Source organism: Trichechus manatus, unplaced genomic scaffold, assembly GCF_000243295.1.
Source record: "Trichechus manatus latirostris isolate Lorelei unplaced genomic scaffold, TriManLat1.0 scaffold00003, whole genome shotgun sequence".
Lineage (NCBI taxonomy): Eukaryota > Metazoa > Chordata > Mammalia > Sirenia > Trichechidae > Trichechus > Trichechus manatus.
In genome coordinates, this window is record NW_004443939.1 from 23,120,454 (window position 1) to 23,140,944 (window position 20,491).

Here is a 20,491-nt window from a genome sequence, read left to right on the forward strand (position 1 = left end):
AGCCTTGTTGGGGTGAGATGATATCTCATTGTAGTTTTGATCTGCATTTCTCTAATGGCTAATGATCGTGAGCATTTCTTCATGTGTCTGTTAGCCACCTGAATATCTTTTTAAGTGAAATGCCTATTCATATCCTTTGCCTATTTTTTAACTTGGTTATCTGTCTTTTTGTTGTTAGGTTTTGCAGTATCTTGTAGATTTTAGAGATTAGACGCTGATCAGATTTGTCATAGCCAAAAATTTTTTCCCAGTCTGTAGGTTGTCTTTTGACTTTTTTGGTGAAGTCTTTTGATGAGCATCAGTGTTTGATTTTTAGGCTCTCCCAGTTATCTAGTCTCTCTTTTGGTGCTTGTGCATTGTTACTTATGGTTCGTATTGTGTTTATGCCATGTATTAGAGCTCCTAGCATTGTCCGTAGTTTTTCTTCCATGATCTTTATTGTTTTCAAGTTTATATTTAAGTCTTTGATCCATTTTGAGTTAGTTTTTGTGAGGTATGGGTCTTGTTTCAGTTTTTTGCAGATGGATATCCAGTTATGCCGGCACCATTTGTTAAAGAAACTGTCTTTTCCCCAGTTAATGGACTTTGGGCCTTTGTCAAATAACAGCTGCTCATAGGTGGATGAATTTATGTCTGGATTCTCAATTCTGTTCCATTGGTCTATGTATCTGTTGTACCAGTACCAGGTTTTGACTACCATGGCGGCATAACAGGTTCTAAAATCAGATAGTATAAGGCCTCCCACCTTGCTCTTCTTCTTGAGTAATGCTTTTCTTATTCCGGGCCTCTTACCTTTCCATATGAAGTTGGTGTTTGTTTCTCCATCTCATTAAAAAATCCTGGTGGAATCTGGATCAGGATTGCATTGTAGCTGTAGATCACTTTGGGTAGAATTGACATTTTCACAATGTCGAGTCTACCTATCCATGAGCAAGGTATATTCTTCCACTTATGCAGGTGTCTTTTGGTTTCTTACAGTAGTGTCTTGTAGTTTTCATTGTATAGATCTTTTACATCTCTGGTTAGATTTATTCCTAAGTATTTTATCTTCTTGGGGGCCATTGTAAATGGTATTGATTTGGTGACTTCCTCTTTGAGGTTCTCTTTGTTGGTGTAAAGGACTCCAACTGATTTCTGTATGTTTACCTTGTATCCTGAAACTTTGCTGAAATTTCTATTAGCTCCAGTAGTTTTCCTGTGGATTCTCTGGGGTTTTCTGTGTACAAGATTATATCATCTGCAAATAGAGATCTTTGACTTCTTCCCTACCAATCTGGATACCCTTTATTTCTTCTTCTAGCCTAACTGCTCTGGCTAGGACCTCCAGCACAATGTTGAATAAGAGTGGTGATAAAGGGCTATTAATGTTACTTTAATGAAAAAATGAATACCTGTGCCAGGCATTGTGTTAGGTACTAGAAATTCAAAGACGGACATAGGAAGCTTAAAACATAAAAACATAGCTAGGAAGTAAGATGGACAATAAACTATTCCTAGCTATAATGTAACAGACTAAGTGCTACCTTAGAAGAAATAAACTATAGGCTATAAAGAAAAAGTTAATCCGATTGCCTGCAGTGGTTGAGAAAGTTTCACAGACATGATGGCCTGGCCCTTGAGGGATGAATAGGAGTTCCCTAGGCAAAAAGAAAGGAAGACAACCAAGGGGAAGGGACAGGCAGTCTGGGCAGAAGAAATAGAAAAGCAAAGGTGTGAGGGGCTGAGAGCACCAGTCAGAATTACGAAGTAGCCCAGGACAGCTGGAGTATGTATTTGAGCAAGGGGGGGGAGGGGGTGGAGGCGGACTATAAATTGGTGCATATTGTGAAAAATACATTGAATGTAATGTCGAAGAGTTCGATTTTTTTTTTTTTTTTTTGGCAAGTGTTCGTTAATTCATGTGTTAGGCACTGTTCTAGACGCTGAACATACAGCAGGAAACAAGAGAAACAAAAATTCCTATCCACATGGAGCTTCCATTTTAGTTATTTCTGGAGACTTTTTTAAAAGGGGAACCAAATAACTTTGGAGAAGGCAGAGAAGACTGAGGCAGATATTAGCTCAATTAGGAACTATGGTAATAGTCAAGGCTGGAGAAGATGAGGCCTAGACTAGGTCACAATGGTGAAGGGAATAAAGAAGAGAGAGATTTGAAAGGCATCTCATAGATGAAACTGAAAGAATAAGGTCATCAACTTGATGTGTGGAAGGGAAAATTATGATAAGAAGAATGAAATTGCAGGTTTCTATCTTGGGTGACCAGATGGGTAGATGACTAGATGAGTGGGGATGTCTAGTAGGCTGTTACGAAGGAATGGAACTCAGGCTAGATACAGTTTTAGAAATCAACAGTATCTGGGTAATAACAGAAGCCATGAGAATATCTGGGATTGATCAGGATGAACACCAACATTTAAGTAATATGAGAAGAAGGAGACTGAAAATGAACAGTCAGGGAGGTAAGAAAAGAATCTGTTCCACAGAGATGTGGGCAGTGTCATATGCTGCTGAGAAATCAAACAGAATGAGGACTGAGACAAGGCTAGTGAACTGGTAATCAGGAGCTTATCAGTGCTCTTCTTAAGCAATTTAAGAAGTCGGATAAAAGCAAGTTGCAGTGGGAGGAGGTGGGAGGTAAGGAATGAAAAGCAATAAGCAGTCACTACTTTTTCAAGAAGTTTTATTAAAAGGGAGGAGAGAGAGGGGTGAGGTAAAAGGTTATGAGAATATTTTTGAGAATGGGAAAGACTTAAGCATGTTTGTTGGCAGTGGAAGAGATGAAAGCTGTAAGCTATAAGACTTTATGGTCTTAAAAAATAGATTATTGTAACATAAAAGACATATTCTTAAAATAACTGGCCATTTTTCATACTTATGTATACTCTTGGATAATGGTATCAGGAGTAAGTTTAGGATCAAGTTTTCTTAGACACATAACAAATGAGAGTCTTTGCTCAGTTTTTTGGCAAGAGGATTTAGTGGTAAAAAAAAAACCCTCATTCATAGTTTTCCTCAGTTCATAATGACCTAGTTTACATAGTAACTGGTACCTGAAAAATTCTAATTGATTTCAACGTGAGCAAGTAGTTTGAGGATTACCAAGGTAATCTGTGTTTAGTAAATCACTACTCTAGTACAGATGGGGAACTCTAGTGACTGCTTAAATTCAGTTATAGCTAGGGATATGTGAAACAATTAATTACCGTGTTTTTACACAAACAATGTGCACGTCTTACATTTTTTGACAACCTGACCCCTCCCCCGAGACATTTTCACAAGTGCACTATGCTAATTTTTTTATACAGCAACACGTGAAGAAGAATTTGCATAGTGCACTTATGAAAATACCTGGGGGTGAGGGGTTGGCAAAAAAACATACATTGCGCACGTTATTTGCACACATGTTATTTGGGTAAAAACACGGTAAATGCTACCTCATGGCTTTGGATGAGGTTATAATTATTCCTCCAAAGCATCCCGTTAACACCGTTAACACACTTTATTCACTAAGGCCTAGACAGATCCAGTTTGTAATCTGTGGTAAGATCCCTCATCTTCCATGGGTATGTCACACTAAATTATATTAATACCTCCCAGCTGCAAATACATAGCTATGGCTTTACTTAAAATGTGATTTGCATTAAAGAGTACTGATTTTAATAGCTATAAAAAATCTACAGAGGCTATATTTCATTTGCTACACACAGACAAAACAGAAACGACAGTGAAGGTCTAAAAATTAAACATCTCTGCTTTTTAAATTAATTAAACAACTTTTAAATGCACATGTAGGCATAACAAAAAAAAGCAAATGACTTTAAGAGAGTAGTTGGTAAAAGAAGAACTTAAAAAAAAAGTAAGACTCTGAGAAAAAAAAAGTTTGACTTACAAAATTGTAGAAAATTTTACCTTAATTTCATCAATATAATTAACGTCTTTGTGATTAAATACTTCATGGGCTCCATTTTGCAAAACAATGTTTTGACCTTTCTCGGTACCTGCTGTACCCAAAACCCTTAGGCCATAAGCTCTAGCAATTTGGCATGTTGCTATTCCAACCTGTAAAACAAAAAAATAACCAAATAGTTTTTGATTTGTTGCATTCCTCCAAATATTTATTAAATATATACAATGAACTTAAGATTCTTCTAGGTCATACCCTATCCTTAAGGAACTTACAGTCTAAATGAAGAACTAACAAAAACAATAGCTAACTGTCATGCATTGAACTGTGTCTGTCAAAAATGTGTGTCAACTTGGCTAGGTGATGACTCCCAGTATTGTGTGGTTGAACTCCATTTTGTGATCTGATGTCATTATCCTATGTGTTATAAATTCTAACCTCTATGGTGGTGGTGCAGTAGTTTAAGAGCTTGACTGCTAACCAAAAGGTTGGCAGCTCGAATCCACCAGCTCTCCTTGGAAACCCTGTGGGGAGTTCTACTCTGTCCTATAAGGTTGCTATGAGTTGGAATCAACTCGACGGCAATGGGTTTGGTTTTGGTTTATGATTTTAATGAGGCAGAACTCAATCTACAGGATTAGATTGTATCTTGAGTCAATCTCTTTTCAGGTATAAAAGAGAGAAGTGAGCAGAGAGAAGGGCCTCCTATCACCAAGAAAGAAGAGCTGGGAGCTGAGCACATCCTTTGGACCCAAGGCTCCTGCACCGAGAAACTCCTAGACCCAGGGGAAGACTGATGAGAAGGATGTTCCTCCAGAGTTGACAGAGAGACAAATCCTTTCCCTGGAGCTGGCACCCTGAATTTGGACTTCTAGCCTCCTAGACTGTGACAGAATAAATTTCTGTCTGTTAAAGCCATCCACTTGTGGTATATCTGTCACAGCAGCACTAAATAACTAAGACAGAGTTTTGGTACTGGAGTAGGGTGCTGCTCTAACAGATACCTACAATGTAGAAGCAGTTTTAGAATTGAGTAATGGGTAGAGGCTGGAAGAGTTTTAAAGCGGCTAATAGTAAAAGCCTAGATTGCCTTGAAGAGACTGTTGGTGGGAGTATGGATGTCAAAGACAATTCTGGTGAAGGCTCAGGAGGAAGTGAGGAGAGCTGAAACACTGGAGACGGCACAGACAGCAAGAAGCAGCAGGAGTGAAACGGCAGCAGCAGAACTGGGAGAACAGCACGCGAGACGGCGCAGGAGCAAAGGAGCTAAGTGCTTCTGTGCAAGAAGCTTCCTGGTGGAGTGGGTTGCCTCCAGGCACTAGTCGGCAGAGCTGGCTTACTGACCCATGCAGCGAAAGAGCTGAGCGTCTTCGAGCCGAGGCTTACTGGCAGAGTGGGGTGCCTCTGGGTACTTACTGGTAGAGCTAAAGGGCTTTGTAACTTGCCCGAGCAGGGCAGACGTCAGGCCAGCCCAAGAGGGCAGAAGGGCTGAGAGGCCAAGGAACCAGGAAACACTAACTTTTACTTAACGCTTAAAATGTGCACAGTACCACATTAGATACTTTATATATATCCTTCACAATAACCCTATGAAGTAGATGCTACTATTGTCCTCATTCTATGGATGAGGAAACTGAGCTTAGAAATATAAGTAACTTGTCCAAGTCACATATAGAGATGGAAACAGGAGCTGGATCAAATCAAACTGTAGAGCTGGAGTTTTTAAGCATGTACTAAGTATCTGCTTTGTGAAGAAGGTATATGGTTTAAAGATAATCAAAACATGGTCACTGACTTCATAGTTTAACTGTACATTTAAAATATAATAGATACAAGGCCTCTACCATTTGGAAGAGACAGATACATGGACAAATGAATTTATTCATTCATAGGATCAACATTTATTGTGTACTACGCACAAAACACATTCTAATGAGGGGGGACAGTAATAAACACATTAAAAATACATGAATAAAATAAATTCATAAAATTTTAAGTGTTATGAAGACAATCAAACAGGCTATTGGGTTAGAAAGAGGTGGGGGAGGGGGTATTTAGGGCAACAGGAAGGGCCACTCTGAAGAAATCAGACCTGAATGAAGTGAGGGAACAAGCACATGAAGCATGCTGCAGGCAGAGTGAATGGCCATGGATAACCTGGAGAGGTGGGAATGAGCTTGGGGTGATCAAAGGACAGAAAGAAAGTCAATGGGGAAGGGAGTGGAAGGAGATGCGGTCAGGGAGGCCCAGAGAGACCCAGTCACACAGGACCTTGAAGGTGAAGGTAAAGGATATGGATTCTACTTAAAAGCTATGGAGAATTATTGGAGAGCTTTAGCAGGGAAGAGATATGACCTGATTTAGGCTTTGAAAACATGACTCCAGCTATATGTGAGGCGAAATGAAGGGGCAGGGGGAAACAGGAACAGGGAGATAAATTAGTATAATATAGTGTACATAAGAGATAAGGTTGGGTTGGACTAAGGTGGTAGACTAGAAAGATAAAGATAAATTTAAATGTAGTTTAGATGTAAACTGCTAGGACTTCCCCATGGATTGTATGTTGGCAGTGAGGGAAAAAGAAAAATCCAGGATGTCATCTAGGCCTTTGGCCAGATTAACTGGGTAGATTAACTGAGATGGGGAAGACTAGGGAGGACTGAGTTTGTGTAAGGATCAAGAACTCTCACTTTGAACATGCTGAGCTACATATTTCTCATCTGAGTGAAAAGTCTCAGCAATCAGTTAAATATGGGTAGGGACTTGAAACAGTTCAGAGTTGGAGAGAGAAATTTAAAATTCACCAGTTTATAGATGGTATTTAAAGCCACAGCATTGGATGGCATCACTATGGTATCAGACAAATGCGCTTGGTACAGAAAAGGTACAACAGTATTTTAGAAATATAGATAAATGAGTAATTTAATTAAATAACAATACTAAGATATACGTTTGATTAAATGCCAAAGGAATGGTACAGGTGTCATATACATTTAGAGCAGGGTTTCTCAACCTTGGTTTTATTAACATTTTGACCAGATTGTTCTTTGTTGTGGGAGGCTATCTGTGCATTGATGTTTAGCTTGGCCTCTACCTACTAGATGACAGTAGCACCCGCATCCCCAGCTGTGGCAACCAAATATGTCTCCAAATGTCCTCAGGTGGTGGTGGTGGAGACAAAATCACCCCCCACTGATAACCACTGATTCAGAGGAAGGTAAAATCATTATGGATGGAGCAAAATAGGAAAGAATTACAAAGAAAACTGATGATAGAAATTAATTAAAATTGTAACAGAATCAGGGACTCTCGGGCTTGGAATGGACCTTAAAGATTATGTAGCATATGCGAGTGATGAGCCCGGACTCCAGTCATGGCAGGGATTTATTTGATTAAACCGAAATCAAACAATCAAGCACATGGAACTCACTGTCTCATGGAGGGGGGTGGGGCGCGGAGAACACTCAGTTTGACGAAACACAATACATTATGGGGTCAACACAATTGATTTTGGCTACTTTAATTTTCAATTTTAAAAAACTAGGCCTCTAATGAAATTTTAAACTAAAAATTTAATGTAAATATAACATCTCCTTATGCTCTAGCTACTTTAAAGGGTACTCAATCGTTATTTTAAAGGTGCTGTTTATTCTATTCTCAACAGTGATACTAGCAATACTCTTCCAATGATGGATTATGTACCATCATGTGTCCACTATTTTCTTTCTACTTATTTTGTTAACACTAAAATAGGGCACTCCCCACCAGTACATAACTGGATAATAGCTGCGTTCAGAAATTCCACACTATTTTAAACATACAACATAATCCCAAGAGAATTTTAATTAAATGAGGGCAGAAAGTACAAAGAGAAGCAAGACACAACCCAGTACACTGTTCCCCTCTGATAGGGCAGGGAGGATCAGAAGCGCTTCACACACCAGGTTGTCGGCCTATCCCTGCCAGCCAAGGATTTAACAAACTCTCAGCCAGCTCAGAGAACAGTGTGGATTTTGCCTTTAAAAAAAAAAAAAAAAATGAAAATCATGGTGAAGCAACTGGGCTTTTTACAAGACAGTAAAGGGAATAAAAAGAGATTTTCTTTAAACTCTTCTCTCCCCTTCCTACTGAAATCTCTCATTTTCATTTCTATACAGAGCACAAGTTTAGCTCTCTGAAAGCCAGAGCAATTTAAATACATGCATTTGTTTGACAGATGCTTTAGTTATTTAAGGTTAAGCTTAATTTAACCCAGAAATAGCCTCTTCAGTAAAGCTAAACAATGGGAGATTTGACAAGGTATATCGGTCATATTTTCTCAGTCTCTATAAAGACAATTTTGGTGTTTCTTTAGTAAATAGTCTAATCTATTAAAATCCTTCAAAATTGATCTATTTGAGGTACATAGGGAGCTGGGTGTCAAACCTCATGATTCATTTATCTAAAGTAACAGAGAAACACAGTGGACTGAATTGTTTGGATTACCTGCCCACCTTTCAACTTTTCACCCATTTTTCAGGGGGCAATGTACATTTTCACAGGGTACTTCTTTCAACTTACCCCCCAGAGTACACAGTGCTCTGAAAGGGTTGACCAGCTTCCTCAAGGTGAGCTATCTACCCTCAGGCCCTTTATTTTAAAAATGTGAAATCCTGTCTCCAAAATATCTAAAGCCTCTACATGCAGGATACAGGTCATGTGGATTTCTTGTTAAATTCCAACCTCGAGCTCTAACTTTTCCTCTAAGCTCCTCAGAGGCAGGTTGACAGCCAGTTTCTGGAAGAGGTTTGACAGCCTGCGTTGGGTGATTTCACTGAAGGGCTTATTTTATAAGTCCTGAGTCTCCTCTCCCTACCCTCCCATCCAGCATTAGCATTTTAAGCCATAGGTTGTGGTGTTAAGGACACAGCTATAGACCATGCACTCCATGAATGTCATCAAAGCGCAGCAGGCAAGCAGTGGAAGGGAGATAGAAAGGACTAAGAATTCACAGTGTGGCTCTGTGGTACTGTCTGGGGCAACGTAGGTAAAGCTTTAATGAGCCTTCGTTTCCTTATCTAGGGGATTATGGAATTAGTATTTACCCTAAAAGAACTATTGAAAATTTTAAATAAATATTCTTATAATATATACTACTTGAAAGTAAGCACAAGGCCAGATTTCCTTGGTCCACACCCAACACAGGTGGAAAAGCTAATACCATATTTTTGATGGGGTAGTTGTTTGAATTTATTAACCAAGAAATGCTAAACTAATGACAAAGAATCACCTTCAGAAGAAGCTTCACAAGATAAAGGAAAATGGCACCCCTGTCTATATTTATAAATGTGGCTTTTAAAAATGAGTAAAAGAAATAGAATGTGAAACTCACAAAGCTCTTGAAAGATAAACTTAAAAAAAAAAAAAAAATACTTACTCCTCCGCTAGCCCCATGAACCAGAACAGTTTCCCCAGCTTTCGCACGAGCACTGGTGGGGGGAGAAAAAAGCATGCGTTCTATTACCTTATTTTTGGAAGCTAATTAAGCTCAGTTGCTTTTCATTATCCTTAAGGAAACTCTACCCTCAGATCAGCTAACACCCAAAGAGAAAAGTTATCCTGACATACAGCCCAAAATTCTTCTCCAAGTTCCACAGGATCAAACAATGGTCCTTCAGAGCCACAGATTAAAGAAAATCTTTCTTCCTTTCGTTCTTTCTTCTCACCTTTCCTTCTTTCTTTCCTGTCGTCCTTCCTCCCTCTCTTCCTTCCTTTCTTTTATTCACTCATTCATTCAGCAAATGTTTACTAGGAATCTACTATGTGCCAAGGAATTCCTGGGTGGCACAAACAGTTTGTTCTTAACCACTAACCAAAAAGTTGGCAGTTTGAACCTGACCAGAGGTGCCTTGGAAGAAAGGCCTGGCAATCTGCTTCCAAAATGTCACAGCCATGAAAACCCTATGGAGTGCAGTCTTACTCTGCAAAACATGGAATCACCATGAGTCAGAATCGACTCTGCTGCAACTGATTCTTTGGTTTTACTATATGCCAGGCCCTGTGCCAGATGCTGGGATCTCATCCATGGTGCTACCTTCTGAGAGGCTGCAGTCCTTGCAGGCATGTGAAGTTAACACTGTGGGACCTAGAGGGGTTGGGGTCTCTCATTCCCACATGTTCCCACAGAAAGTGTCAAAGCAGGTTTACTATAGCCCATCCTTTATTCTGTGGTCCAGATTAATGTCCAAGTGAACACAGTAGCCGGACTCTTTTTTGCCAGGGGTAAGGTAACATTTTTACTTCTCCAAGCCTTTGAACAATGGATCGTGCCAGCCTCTATGCCCTCATTCCAGAAAGCAATGCTGACTCAGCCATGGGAAGAGAGTAATAAATGCAACAAATACTGTCACAAAGGTTCCCATGTCACCCTCTAAAGTTCCCAGGTCCTCTGGTGAAATGACATTTCATTCTTTTTACTTTTGGTTCATACCACTATTTTTCTACTATGTTCTGAAAACAAGGAACATGCAGCAAGACAGCTTGGGAGTGCTTTACTATTCCAGATGGACGGAGTGCTAATGTCACAGGCCAGCAGCTGTTGTGTGATGCAGATCAGACTCTCAGGGAGGATGTCTCACTCCTTGGAACAACAGGAGGTGGGCATACTGTAGAGAGATTCTGTTCAATCTGCGAGTGAAAACACAGTAACCCCGGGTTCTGCTCAAGGTTCTGTGCCAACAGCTAATAAAGGGCAATAAGGAATAACAAATGACGCTTTCTCTAACCCTCCTGCTTGGAGATAAGGGGTTTGAGGGCAGTGAGTTAAGCTCAAGGTTTGAAATGATAAAGTGAGACAACCATTACCAACACACTTTGACACTTAAAAAGTAAAATACAAATGTAGGATCACTAATGTTATACTATGGGGTATGCAATACTTCCCAATGAATTAAAAAAAAAAAATCTTATAAACAACACTAAGAACACATTCTCCTAAGTCCTGGGGCCTGGCTGCGTGGGGAGAAAGCAGGCTAACCTCCTGGCTCCCACTGCTGTGCTCCTCCTATCCTGTGAGAAATGTAAAGTCATCCTCCATGGGAGCCACAACAGAAGCTCCAGCACAGACCCTTCCATGTCACTGTCCTCTCCTGGCCTCCTGGTCACCCAAGACTCTACTATATGCCCCATAGGCTTTTCCTCCACCCCAAATCCTGTCCCAATTTAGGAGATTTCAACATCCACCGGAAGAAAACCTAGCACCACAATTCCTGAATTGCTCTCCACTTCAGCCACTCTCCCAGGGCTTAATCTGGTAAGCAACCGCAACCCTTCCACCTGAGACATATCAGACACTGATGTGCAGTACTACTCAGTGATCCTCATCCTAATTCTATACGCCCACATTCTCTCAGAACCTCTTCTTCAACTTCACAGAGACCACTATGTCATAAATGCCCTATTTCTGCCCAGTTAACGCTCCTGGCCTCACTTCCTTCCCTACCTGTCCATGGTAGATTCCCCCAGCTTCTCTCTCTCTCTCTCTCTCTCTCTCGTGCTCTCATTTCCTTTGAACTGTTCAATTTTGCCACCGAAGTTCTACCCCTAGATTAATGTTAAATTCTACCTTCCTTGATACTTTATCCAAAGAGCTGAGTACTGTAGAAGAAAATCACATGACCATGTATTTTGGTGCCACTTCAGTTCTGTTTCTCAAAAGATCACTTTGCCTTAATTAGGAAAAGAGAGGCAATCACATATGAGCTCCTTCAACACCCCACTTCCCTAACCACAAAATTTCCATAATTATGCCATCTTTACCTCTTTTAGGCTTACAAACGACATGTCTTTTTTTCTTTGAAGACAAATTCTCTACCAACGCCCTAAGACCTTTCCATCTTACCTCACGCAGGATCTTGCTCCATCTGGTATTCTTCCCTCTCTTCCAAATCTGCAATCTCTCCCTCTCTATTAGAGCCTTCCATTCAGCTACAAACATGCTCAAATCCATCCTTAAAGAAACCCTCTTTGTCCCCATACTCTCCTCAAATAATCTTCTACTCTCTCACTGTCTGCCTCATTTTTAAAAAAGGAGTAGTCTTCATTCAAGGAACTGATTTCCATTTCCTTCCTCAACCCATTCCATCCAGCCTCTGTCCCACCACTCTACTGAAAATAATCTGACTAAAGTTACCAACGATCTCTTAATTGCTAAACCCAACTGAAATTTTCTTCTGAACAGACCTCACTGCAGCATTTGATAGCTAGCCTCTCTCCTTAGTAACAATACTGTTACCACTAACAATGCCAACATTAATTGAACATCGAGCCCTTACTCTATGCCAGGTGCTGTACTAAGAGCTTTACGTGCACTACCTCGTTTAATTCTCACCACACTCTATGAGGTAGATGCTGTTATTATCCATGTTTCACAAATCTGGAAACTGCAGCTGAGACAGAGAAGTAACTCGACCAAGGTCACATACCTAGCGTGAGGTGAAGACAGTACTCTAATTCAAGTCTTTCTGTCTTCATGAAGTTAAGCACAAGTGTAACTATTCCACCAGGATCTTTGGATGCTCTTGGTCTTGGGATCCACTCCCTTTGGCTCTCCTCAAGGCGTTATCACCTTTCACCGACTATACTCTTAAATGCTGGTGTTTACAAGGTTTCATACGCCACTGTTTTTCTATTCCTTGTTATTTTGCCAACTATCACCTACATGCTGATATCCCCACATTTCTATCTCCAGCCTTCAAGCTTCAGATTCCTATATCCAACAGGCTGCTGGACTTCTCCATTGAGATGCCTGTCTCTGAGCCTCAAGTCCAAAGCTGAACTCAGCTTCCCTTGAAACCTGCTCCTTCTCCTTTTCCTTGTCTCAATTAACCACCACCTGAGCTAGAAGTATTCTTAAGCCCTTCCTCTCCCTCATTCTCCACAAAATCACCAAATACTCCAGATTTTATCCCCCTAAATAGCTGTCCTTTCTTTTTCACCTCTTCTACCATGCCCCTTGCTCTGGCCTGTATATATTTTATCTAGAGGAGGTTTTACAAGAACCTCCTAACTCTATCTCCATTCCTGTCCTCAAATCCATCCTTCACACAGCAGATAAGTGATCTCAATAACACAAATACGACAGTACCACTCTTCTTAATAAAACATTTCATGGCCCCCAATCTCTTATAGAACAATGTGTAAAATCTTTAATATAGCTTTTTACAGTCTGGAACCTACCTATTTGATAATGGCTAACATTTACTGAGATTACTATGTTCCAGCCTTATTCCTTGCCACTCTTTGTCTTGAAATCCCCTATTCAACAAAGCCAGACTGCTGTAGCTCTCTCCGTGCACTGCACTGTTTCTCCCCACACACCATGCTGTTCCCATCACCGGAAATACCCTCTCCTCTCCCAACTACCCCTCCTAGGCTAAATTCCTCTGATCTTTTTCAAACAGCTGCAGAATTTGATTAAATGTAGATTCTCAGGTCCCAGCTCTGGAAACGGATTAGCAGGCTTCAGACTCTGGACTGCACTTTTAAACTGCTGCTCACATGATTCCGATGTATAACAAGATTCTGGAACCATTGCTTTAAAACAATCCAAGCCTCACACACTACTAAGAAGCCCTACCCAATCACTATAGGCACATATCTTGTGATCCCATAAATCCCTACACACATCTCTACCACTGCACCCTCCACATTACATATAATTATCATTACTCTTACATCTATCTCCTTTCTTAGATTGTGAGCATCTTGAAGACGAAGATAGTGTTTTGCTCCTCACTGTATCCCAGTGATTAGCAAAATCCCCCAAATTAGCAGTTTCTACTCCATAAATGCTTAATGGTAACTAAATGGAAACCAGAACGACAGACAGATGGACAGATGGCAGGAAGGAAGGTAATTAATACTGCCTTTCTTTGGTGTTAGCAATATAGTTGGCAGAGTGTGTTATTACCTGTGGAAGAGAGCACGATATGCAGTAAAGTAAGGGATACCGATAGCAGCTCCTTGTTTAAAATCCAGTTTCTCTGGCAGTGAGTAAACCATGTGATCTGCTGCAACGGCATACTCTGCGTAGCCCCCAGAGACCGTGCCGGTAGTGAAGACTCTGTCACCTTTCTGGGGGAAGACAGAAATTAATAAATGCATCCGGGATTAAAAGTAAATTCAAAACATGTACAGCCCTTTATAATGCAACCTTTATACCAAGAAATAAGTGACTATATACTGTTTGCTACATCTTAGGGTTTCATAAAAATAACTTTTAAAGTATTGAAACTTTTTTAATTTTAATTTTATTAATGGGAACCAATGAGAAGAAAGATTAAGGAAAATAGGAAAACTAAAAGAAGGAGAAGCCTCAGAATAGCGTGATGATGATGATGATAACTAACCTTTATTGAGAGCTTACTGTGCTAGGTACTACATATAGTGTCTTGTTCATATTATCTAATTTGATATTCACAACAACCTGCAAGGTGAGTACTTTTATTATCTCCAATGTCGATTAATCCCCACTGTTAAAAAAAAAAAAAATCTCGTTGCTGTCGAGTCGATTCCAACTCATAGAGACGATATAGGACAAAGCAGAACTGCCTCATAGGGTTTCCAAGGAGCAGCTGGTGGATTCGAACTGCCGACGTTTTGGTTAGCAGCCTGAGCTCTTAACCACTGCACCCCAGGGCTCCGCTATAAGTCGGAATCGACTCAAGGTAACTAGTTATTAGTCAATACAAACCATTATTAATAGTTAAAACTACTGGGGAGAAGAAACAAATAAAATGCAGTTTTTTCTACAAACCAAACACCTATTCTAAATCCTTTCCATGGATTTCTTCGCTTCTGAGTGTCTACCACTTTTCATGCCTGCACCAAAAAGTAAAAAACAAGCCTAGGATCCTGTCAGCAGGCCAGGCTTCTTCACTTGTCATGGCACCAGAAACACAGTAAACTCTCAATATACGTCTGCTGAGTCCTTGCTACTGAAAAACAGACATGTGACTAAGGGTGAGGTAAGGCTCTATTCAGGCGTAAAAGGCCTAATATGATTTCAACACTAGGGGAAATTAGCCTGCCCACTACAAAGACCTCCCCTAGCTCCTCTTTCTTGAAAAAAATGTAAATATTCCTTGAAACAGGCAGAATATTAAGACAATAACTGCTCAGTATACTTTATCTTGTAGTAAAGAGATCTGAAAAAGTAACAGCATCAGTACAGTGGGGCCAAAATAGATTCTGAAAGGTATCTGGGAATCAAAGACAAACATCACTAGCTTAACAGTGTTGCCTGCAAATGGTCAAGTATAACTATGTTAAGATTAATCCTGTTTTTGCAGCTTAAAAGACATGTTGAATTGATTTCAATGAATTCAAACATTTACTAACCATCTACTATATGGAAAGCATTGCTTTGAGTTCTGTAAGGAATACTACTAGCAATACACTGTCCCTAATCTCTAGCACAGGGTTTTCCTTACAGAATGCAAAGTAATGCTTTCCATATAGTGGATTCCTAGTAAATGTTCGAATTGTTTTGAAATCAATTCACATGTAGTCAAAGGCTACAGCCTTCAGAATGGATTACACCTGAATGTGCAGAAAATGAAAATACAACTGGACCAATAAACAACCTCATGAAAAAGAGAGAAGAAACTGAAGTCGTCAATGATTTCATTCTACTTGAATCAACAATCAACGTCTATGGAAACAGCAGTCAAGAAATTAAACAACATACTGTATCGGGCAAATTTGTTGCAAAAGACCTCTTTAAAGTTTTAAAAAGCAAAGATGTCACTTTGATGACTAAGGTGCACCTGACCCAAATCATATCATAGTCTTTTCAATTGTCTCACATGCATGTGAAAGTTGGAGAGTAAAAAAGAAACAAGAACCAATGTGTTCGAACTGTGGTATTGGCGAAGAATATTCAACAAATCGCAGACTGCCGGAAGAACAAACAAATCAGTCTTAGAAGAAATACAACCAAAATACTCCTTAGAAGTGAGGATGGCGAGACATCAGCTCACTTACTGTGGACACGTTATCAGGAGACGCCAATCGCTAGAAAAGGACACCATATTTAGTAAAGTAGAGGGTCAAAGAAAATGAGGGAACCCTCAATGAGACGGATTGACACAATAGCCACAACAACGGACTCAAACAGACCAATGATCATGAAAACATTTCGTTCTATTATACATAAGGTCACCATGAGTCAGCGGTAACTCAACACCTACTAATAACAACAAGAATCTCAAGCATCCTAAACTCAGAGAAGAGAGGAGAAAAGGATAGAAATAATTATAAAGCCAGACAAACATGATAAGTCATCAAAAATAGGCATAAAAAATAACTTTTTTAAGTCACCCTCATGCATCTGCCAGTTTGTCATACTGTGGGGCTTACATGTTGCTGTGATGCTGGAAGCTACGCAATCGGTATTCAAATACCAGAAGGGTCACCCAGGGTGGACAGATTTCAGCTGAGCTTCCAGACTAAGACAGACTAGGAAGAAGGACTTGGCAGTCTATTCCTGATAAACATCAGCCAGTGAAAACCTTATGAATAGCAGAACACTGTCTGATATAGTGCCGGAAGATGAGCCCCTCAGGTTGAAAGGCACTTAGAAGACGAAAGGAGAAGCGCTGCCTCCTCAAAGTAGAGTCGACTTTAATGACGTAGATGGAGTCAAACTTTCAGGACCTTCATTTGCTTATGTGGCACGAGTCAAAATGAGAAGAAACAGCTGCAAACATCCATTAATAATCGAAACATGGAATGTACAAAGTATGAATCTAGGAAAATTAGAGATCATCAAAAATGAAATGGAACACATAAACATCGATATCCTAGGTATTAGTGAGGTGAAATGGACCAGTATTGGCCATTCTGAATAGACAAACATATGGTCTGCTATGCCGGGAATGACAAATTGAAGAGGAATGGCATCGTGTTCCTCATCATAAAGAACATTTCAGGATCTATCCTGAAGTACAATGCTGTCAGTGATAGGATAATATCCATCTGCCTACAAGGAAGACCAATTAATACGACCACTATTCAAATTTATGCACCAACCACTAAGGCCAAAGATGAAGAAATTGAAGATTTTTACCAACTTCTGCAGTCTGATACTGACTGAACATGCAATCAATCAAGATAACTACTGGTGACTGGAATACAAGGGTTGGAAGTAAAAGCTGTAAACTACAAAGATCGGTAGTTGGAAAACGGCCTTGGTGATAGAAACAATGCTGGAGATCGCATGATAGATTTTTGAAAGACCAGCGACTTCTTCATTGCAAATACCTTTTCAACAACATAAACAGCAACTTTACACGTGGACCTCGTCAGATGGAATGCAACAGGAATTAAACTGACTACATCTGTGGAAAAAGATAATGGAAAAGCTCAATATCATCAGTCAGAACAACGCCAGGGGCTGAATGCAGAACAGACTATCAACTGCTTATACCCAAGCTCAAGCTGAAGCTAAAGAAAATTAGAATAAGTCCATGAGAGCCAAAGTACGACCTTGAGTATGCTGTTGTTAGGTGTCGTCAAGTCAGTTCTAACTCATAGCAACCCTTGTACAAAAGAACAAAACACTGCCCAGTCCTGTGCCATCCTCACAATCATTGCTATGATTAAGCCCAGTGTTGTAGCCACTGTGTCAATCCACCTCATTGCAGGTCTTCTTCTTTCTAGCTGGCCCTCTACTTTACAAAGCATGATATCCTTCTCCAGGGACTGATCTCTCCTGATAACATGTCCAAAGTACGTGAGACATAGTCTCACCATCCTTGCTTTCAAGGAGCATTCTGGTTGTACATTTTACCTTGGGTATAACCCACCTGAATTTAGAACCATCTCAAGAATAGATTTGACACACACACACAAAAAGAATAGATTTGACGCACTGAACACAAATGACCGAAGACCAGACGAGTTGTGGAATGACATCAAGGACATCATACATGAAGAAAGTAAGAGGTAATTAAAAACACAGGAAAGAAAGGCTCAAAATGGATGTCAGAAGAGACTCTGAAACTTGCTCTTGAATGTCGATTAGCTAAAGCAAAAGGAAGAAACGATGAAGTAAAAGAGTTGAACAGAAGATTTCAAAGGGTGACTCGAGAAGACAAAGTAAAGCATTATAATGACACGTGCAAAGACCTGAAGTTAGAAAACCAAAATGGAAGAACACAGTCAGCATTTCTCAACCTGAAACAACTGAAGAAAAAATGCAAGGCTTGAGTTGCAACAGTGAAGGATTCTGTGGGCAAAATGCTGAATGATACAAGAAGCATCAAAAGAAGATGGAAGGAATACACAAAATCACTGGGCCAAAAAGAATTCGCTGACATTCAACCATGTCAGGAGGTAATGTATGATCAAGAACTGATGGTACCGAAGGAAGAAATCCAAGCTGAACTGAAGACATTGGTGAAAAACAAGGCTCCAGGAATTGACAGAATACCAATTGAGATGTTTCCACAAATGGATGCAGTGCCGGAGGTGCTCACTCATCTATGCCAAGAAATTTGGAAGACAGCTACCTGGCTAACTGACTGGAAGAGGTCCATATTTATGCCTACTCCAGAAAAAGGTGATCCATCTGAATGCAAAATTATCGAACTGTATCATTCATTAATAACACAGGGAAGTAAAATTTTGTTGAATATCATACAAAAGTGGTTGCAGCTGGGAACTGCCAGAAATTCAAGCCAGATTCAGGAAAGTATGTGGAACGATGGATATCACTGCTGATGTCAGATGGATCTTGGCTGAAAGCAGAGAATTCCAGAAAGATGTTTACTTGTGTTCTGTTGACTATACAAATGTATTGGACTGTGCAGATCATAACAAAATATGGGTAACACTGCAAAGAATGGGAATTCCAGAACACTTAACTGTGCTCATGAGGAACCTGTAAATAGTCCAAGAGGCAGTCGTTCAAACAGAACAAGGGGAAACTGTGTGGTTTAAATTCAGGAAAGGTGTGCATCAGGGTTGTATCCTTTCACCATACTTATTCAATCTGTATGCTGAGCAAATAATCTGAGAAGGTGGACTATATGAAGAACAGGGCATAAGGAATGGAGGAAGACTCATTAACAACCTGTGTTATGCAGATGACATAACTTGATTGCTGAAAGTGAAAAGGACTTGAAGCACTTACTGATGAAGATCAAAGAATACAGCCTTCAGTATGGAATACACCACAACATAAAGAAAACAAAAATCCTCACAACAGGGCCAATAAGCAACATCATGATAAATGGAGAAAAGAGTGAAGTTGCTAAGGATTTCATTTTACCTGGATCCACAATCAATGCCTGTGGAAGCAGCAGTCAAGAAATAAAGGACACACTGCATTGGGAAATCTGCTGCAAAAGACCTCTTTAAAGTGTTAAAAAACAAAGATGTCACTTTGAGGATGAAGGTATGCCTGACCCAAGCCACAGTATTTTCAGTCGCCTCATATGCACGCGAAAGCTGGACAATGAATAAGTATGACTGAAGAAGAATTGATGCCTTTGAATTATGGTGTTGGCAAAGAATATTGAATATACCATGGACTGCCAGAAGAATGAACAAATCTATCTGGCAAGAAGTACAGTCAGAATGCTCCTTAGAAGCAAGGATGCAACACTTTGTCTCACATACGTTGGACATGTTATCGGGGGGATCCATCCTTGGAGAAGGACATCATGTTTGGTGAAGTAGAGGGTCAGCAAAAAAGAGGGAGATCCTCAATGAGATGGACTGACACAGCGGCTGCAACAATGGGCTCCAGCATAACAATGATCATGAAGATGGCACAGGACTGGGCAGTGTTTCGTTCTGTTGTACATAGGGTCGCTATGAGTCAAAAGCAACTTGATGACACCTAACAACAACAACAATTTTTAAGTTGAGAGAATCAAGAATAGCTCCATTGAGAAACTAATATTTGAGGTAGGTCTTAAAGGATAGGAGAAGATTTTCAACTAGAATTGGGAAGAGTCGTTACAGGTAAAAGAAAGAAATTATTATGGTTTCATTCGTGTCCCCCAAAAAGACATGTTCAAGTCCTAACCCCAGTACCTATAAATGTGACTTTATTTGGATGCAAATACATGTGCAGATGTCATTAGTTAACAGAAGGCTGTACTGGATGGAGTACAGTAGGCCCCAAGCGAATACGACTGGTGTACTTATAAAAAGAGGAGAAAAGACACAGAGACAGTCACAGAGGGAAGATGGCCATGTGAAGACAGAGGCAGAGATTGAGTGATGCTGTGACAAGCCACGCAACACCTGAGAACACCAGAAGCTGGGAGAGATAAGACAGGATCTTGCCTGAGCTTTCAGAGAGATTTGGCCCTGCTGATACCCTGAATTCAAACTTCTAGTCTCTAGAACCCTAAGACAATAAATTTCTGTTGTTTTAAGCCACATGATTTGAGGTAACTTGTAACAGCGGCCCTAAGAAACTAATACAGTAAGCAAAGAAACAGAGGCAGGAATAAATGCTGAGTAATTACCAGCAGTCATTCCCAATCAGTAAGTAGTCAAATGTATGGTATGTTCAAGAGATAAACTGGAAAG

At 40.1% G+C, this 20,491-nt stretch overlaps 1 protein-coding gene across 2 annotated transcripts in view; it reads right to left on the reverse strand.

The window, feature by feature from the left end:
- The window catches only part of CRYZ (crystallin zeta), a 36,228-nt gene that overhangs the window by 4,461 nt on the left and 11,276 nt on the right, over positions 1-20,491 (reverse strand). For both annotated transcript variants that reach the window (XM_023731106.1, XM_004369137.2), the window contains exons 4-6: positions 13,854-14,017; positions 9,321-9,372; positions 3,910-4,059 (exon numbers count right to left, since the gene is read on the reverse strand). In XM_023731106.1, coding sequence (XP_023586874.1) covers positions 3,910-4,059; positions 9,321-9,372; positions 13,854-14,017 — 366 coding nt within the window. The remainder of the gene's footprint in view (positions 1-3,909; positions 4,060-9,320; positions 9,373-13,853; positions 14,018-20,491) is intronic.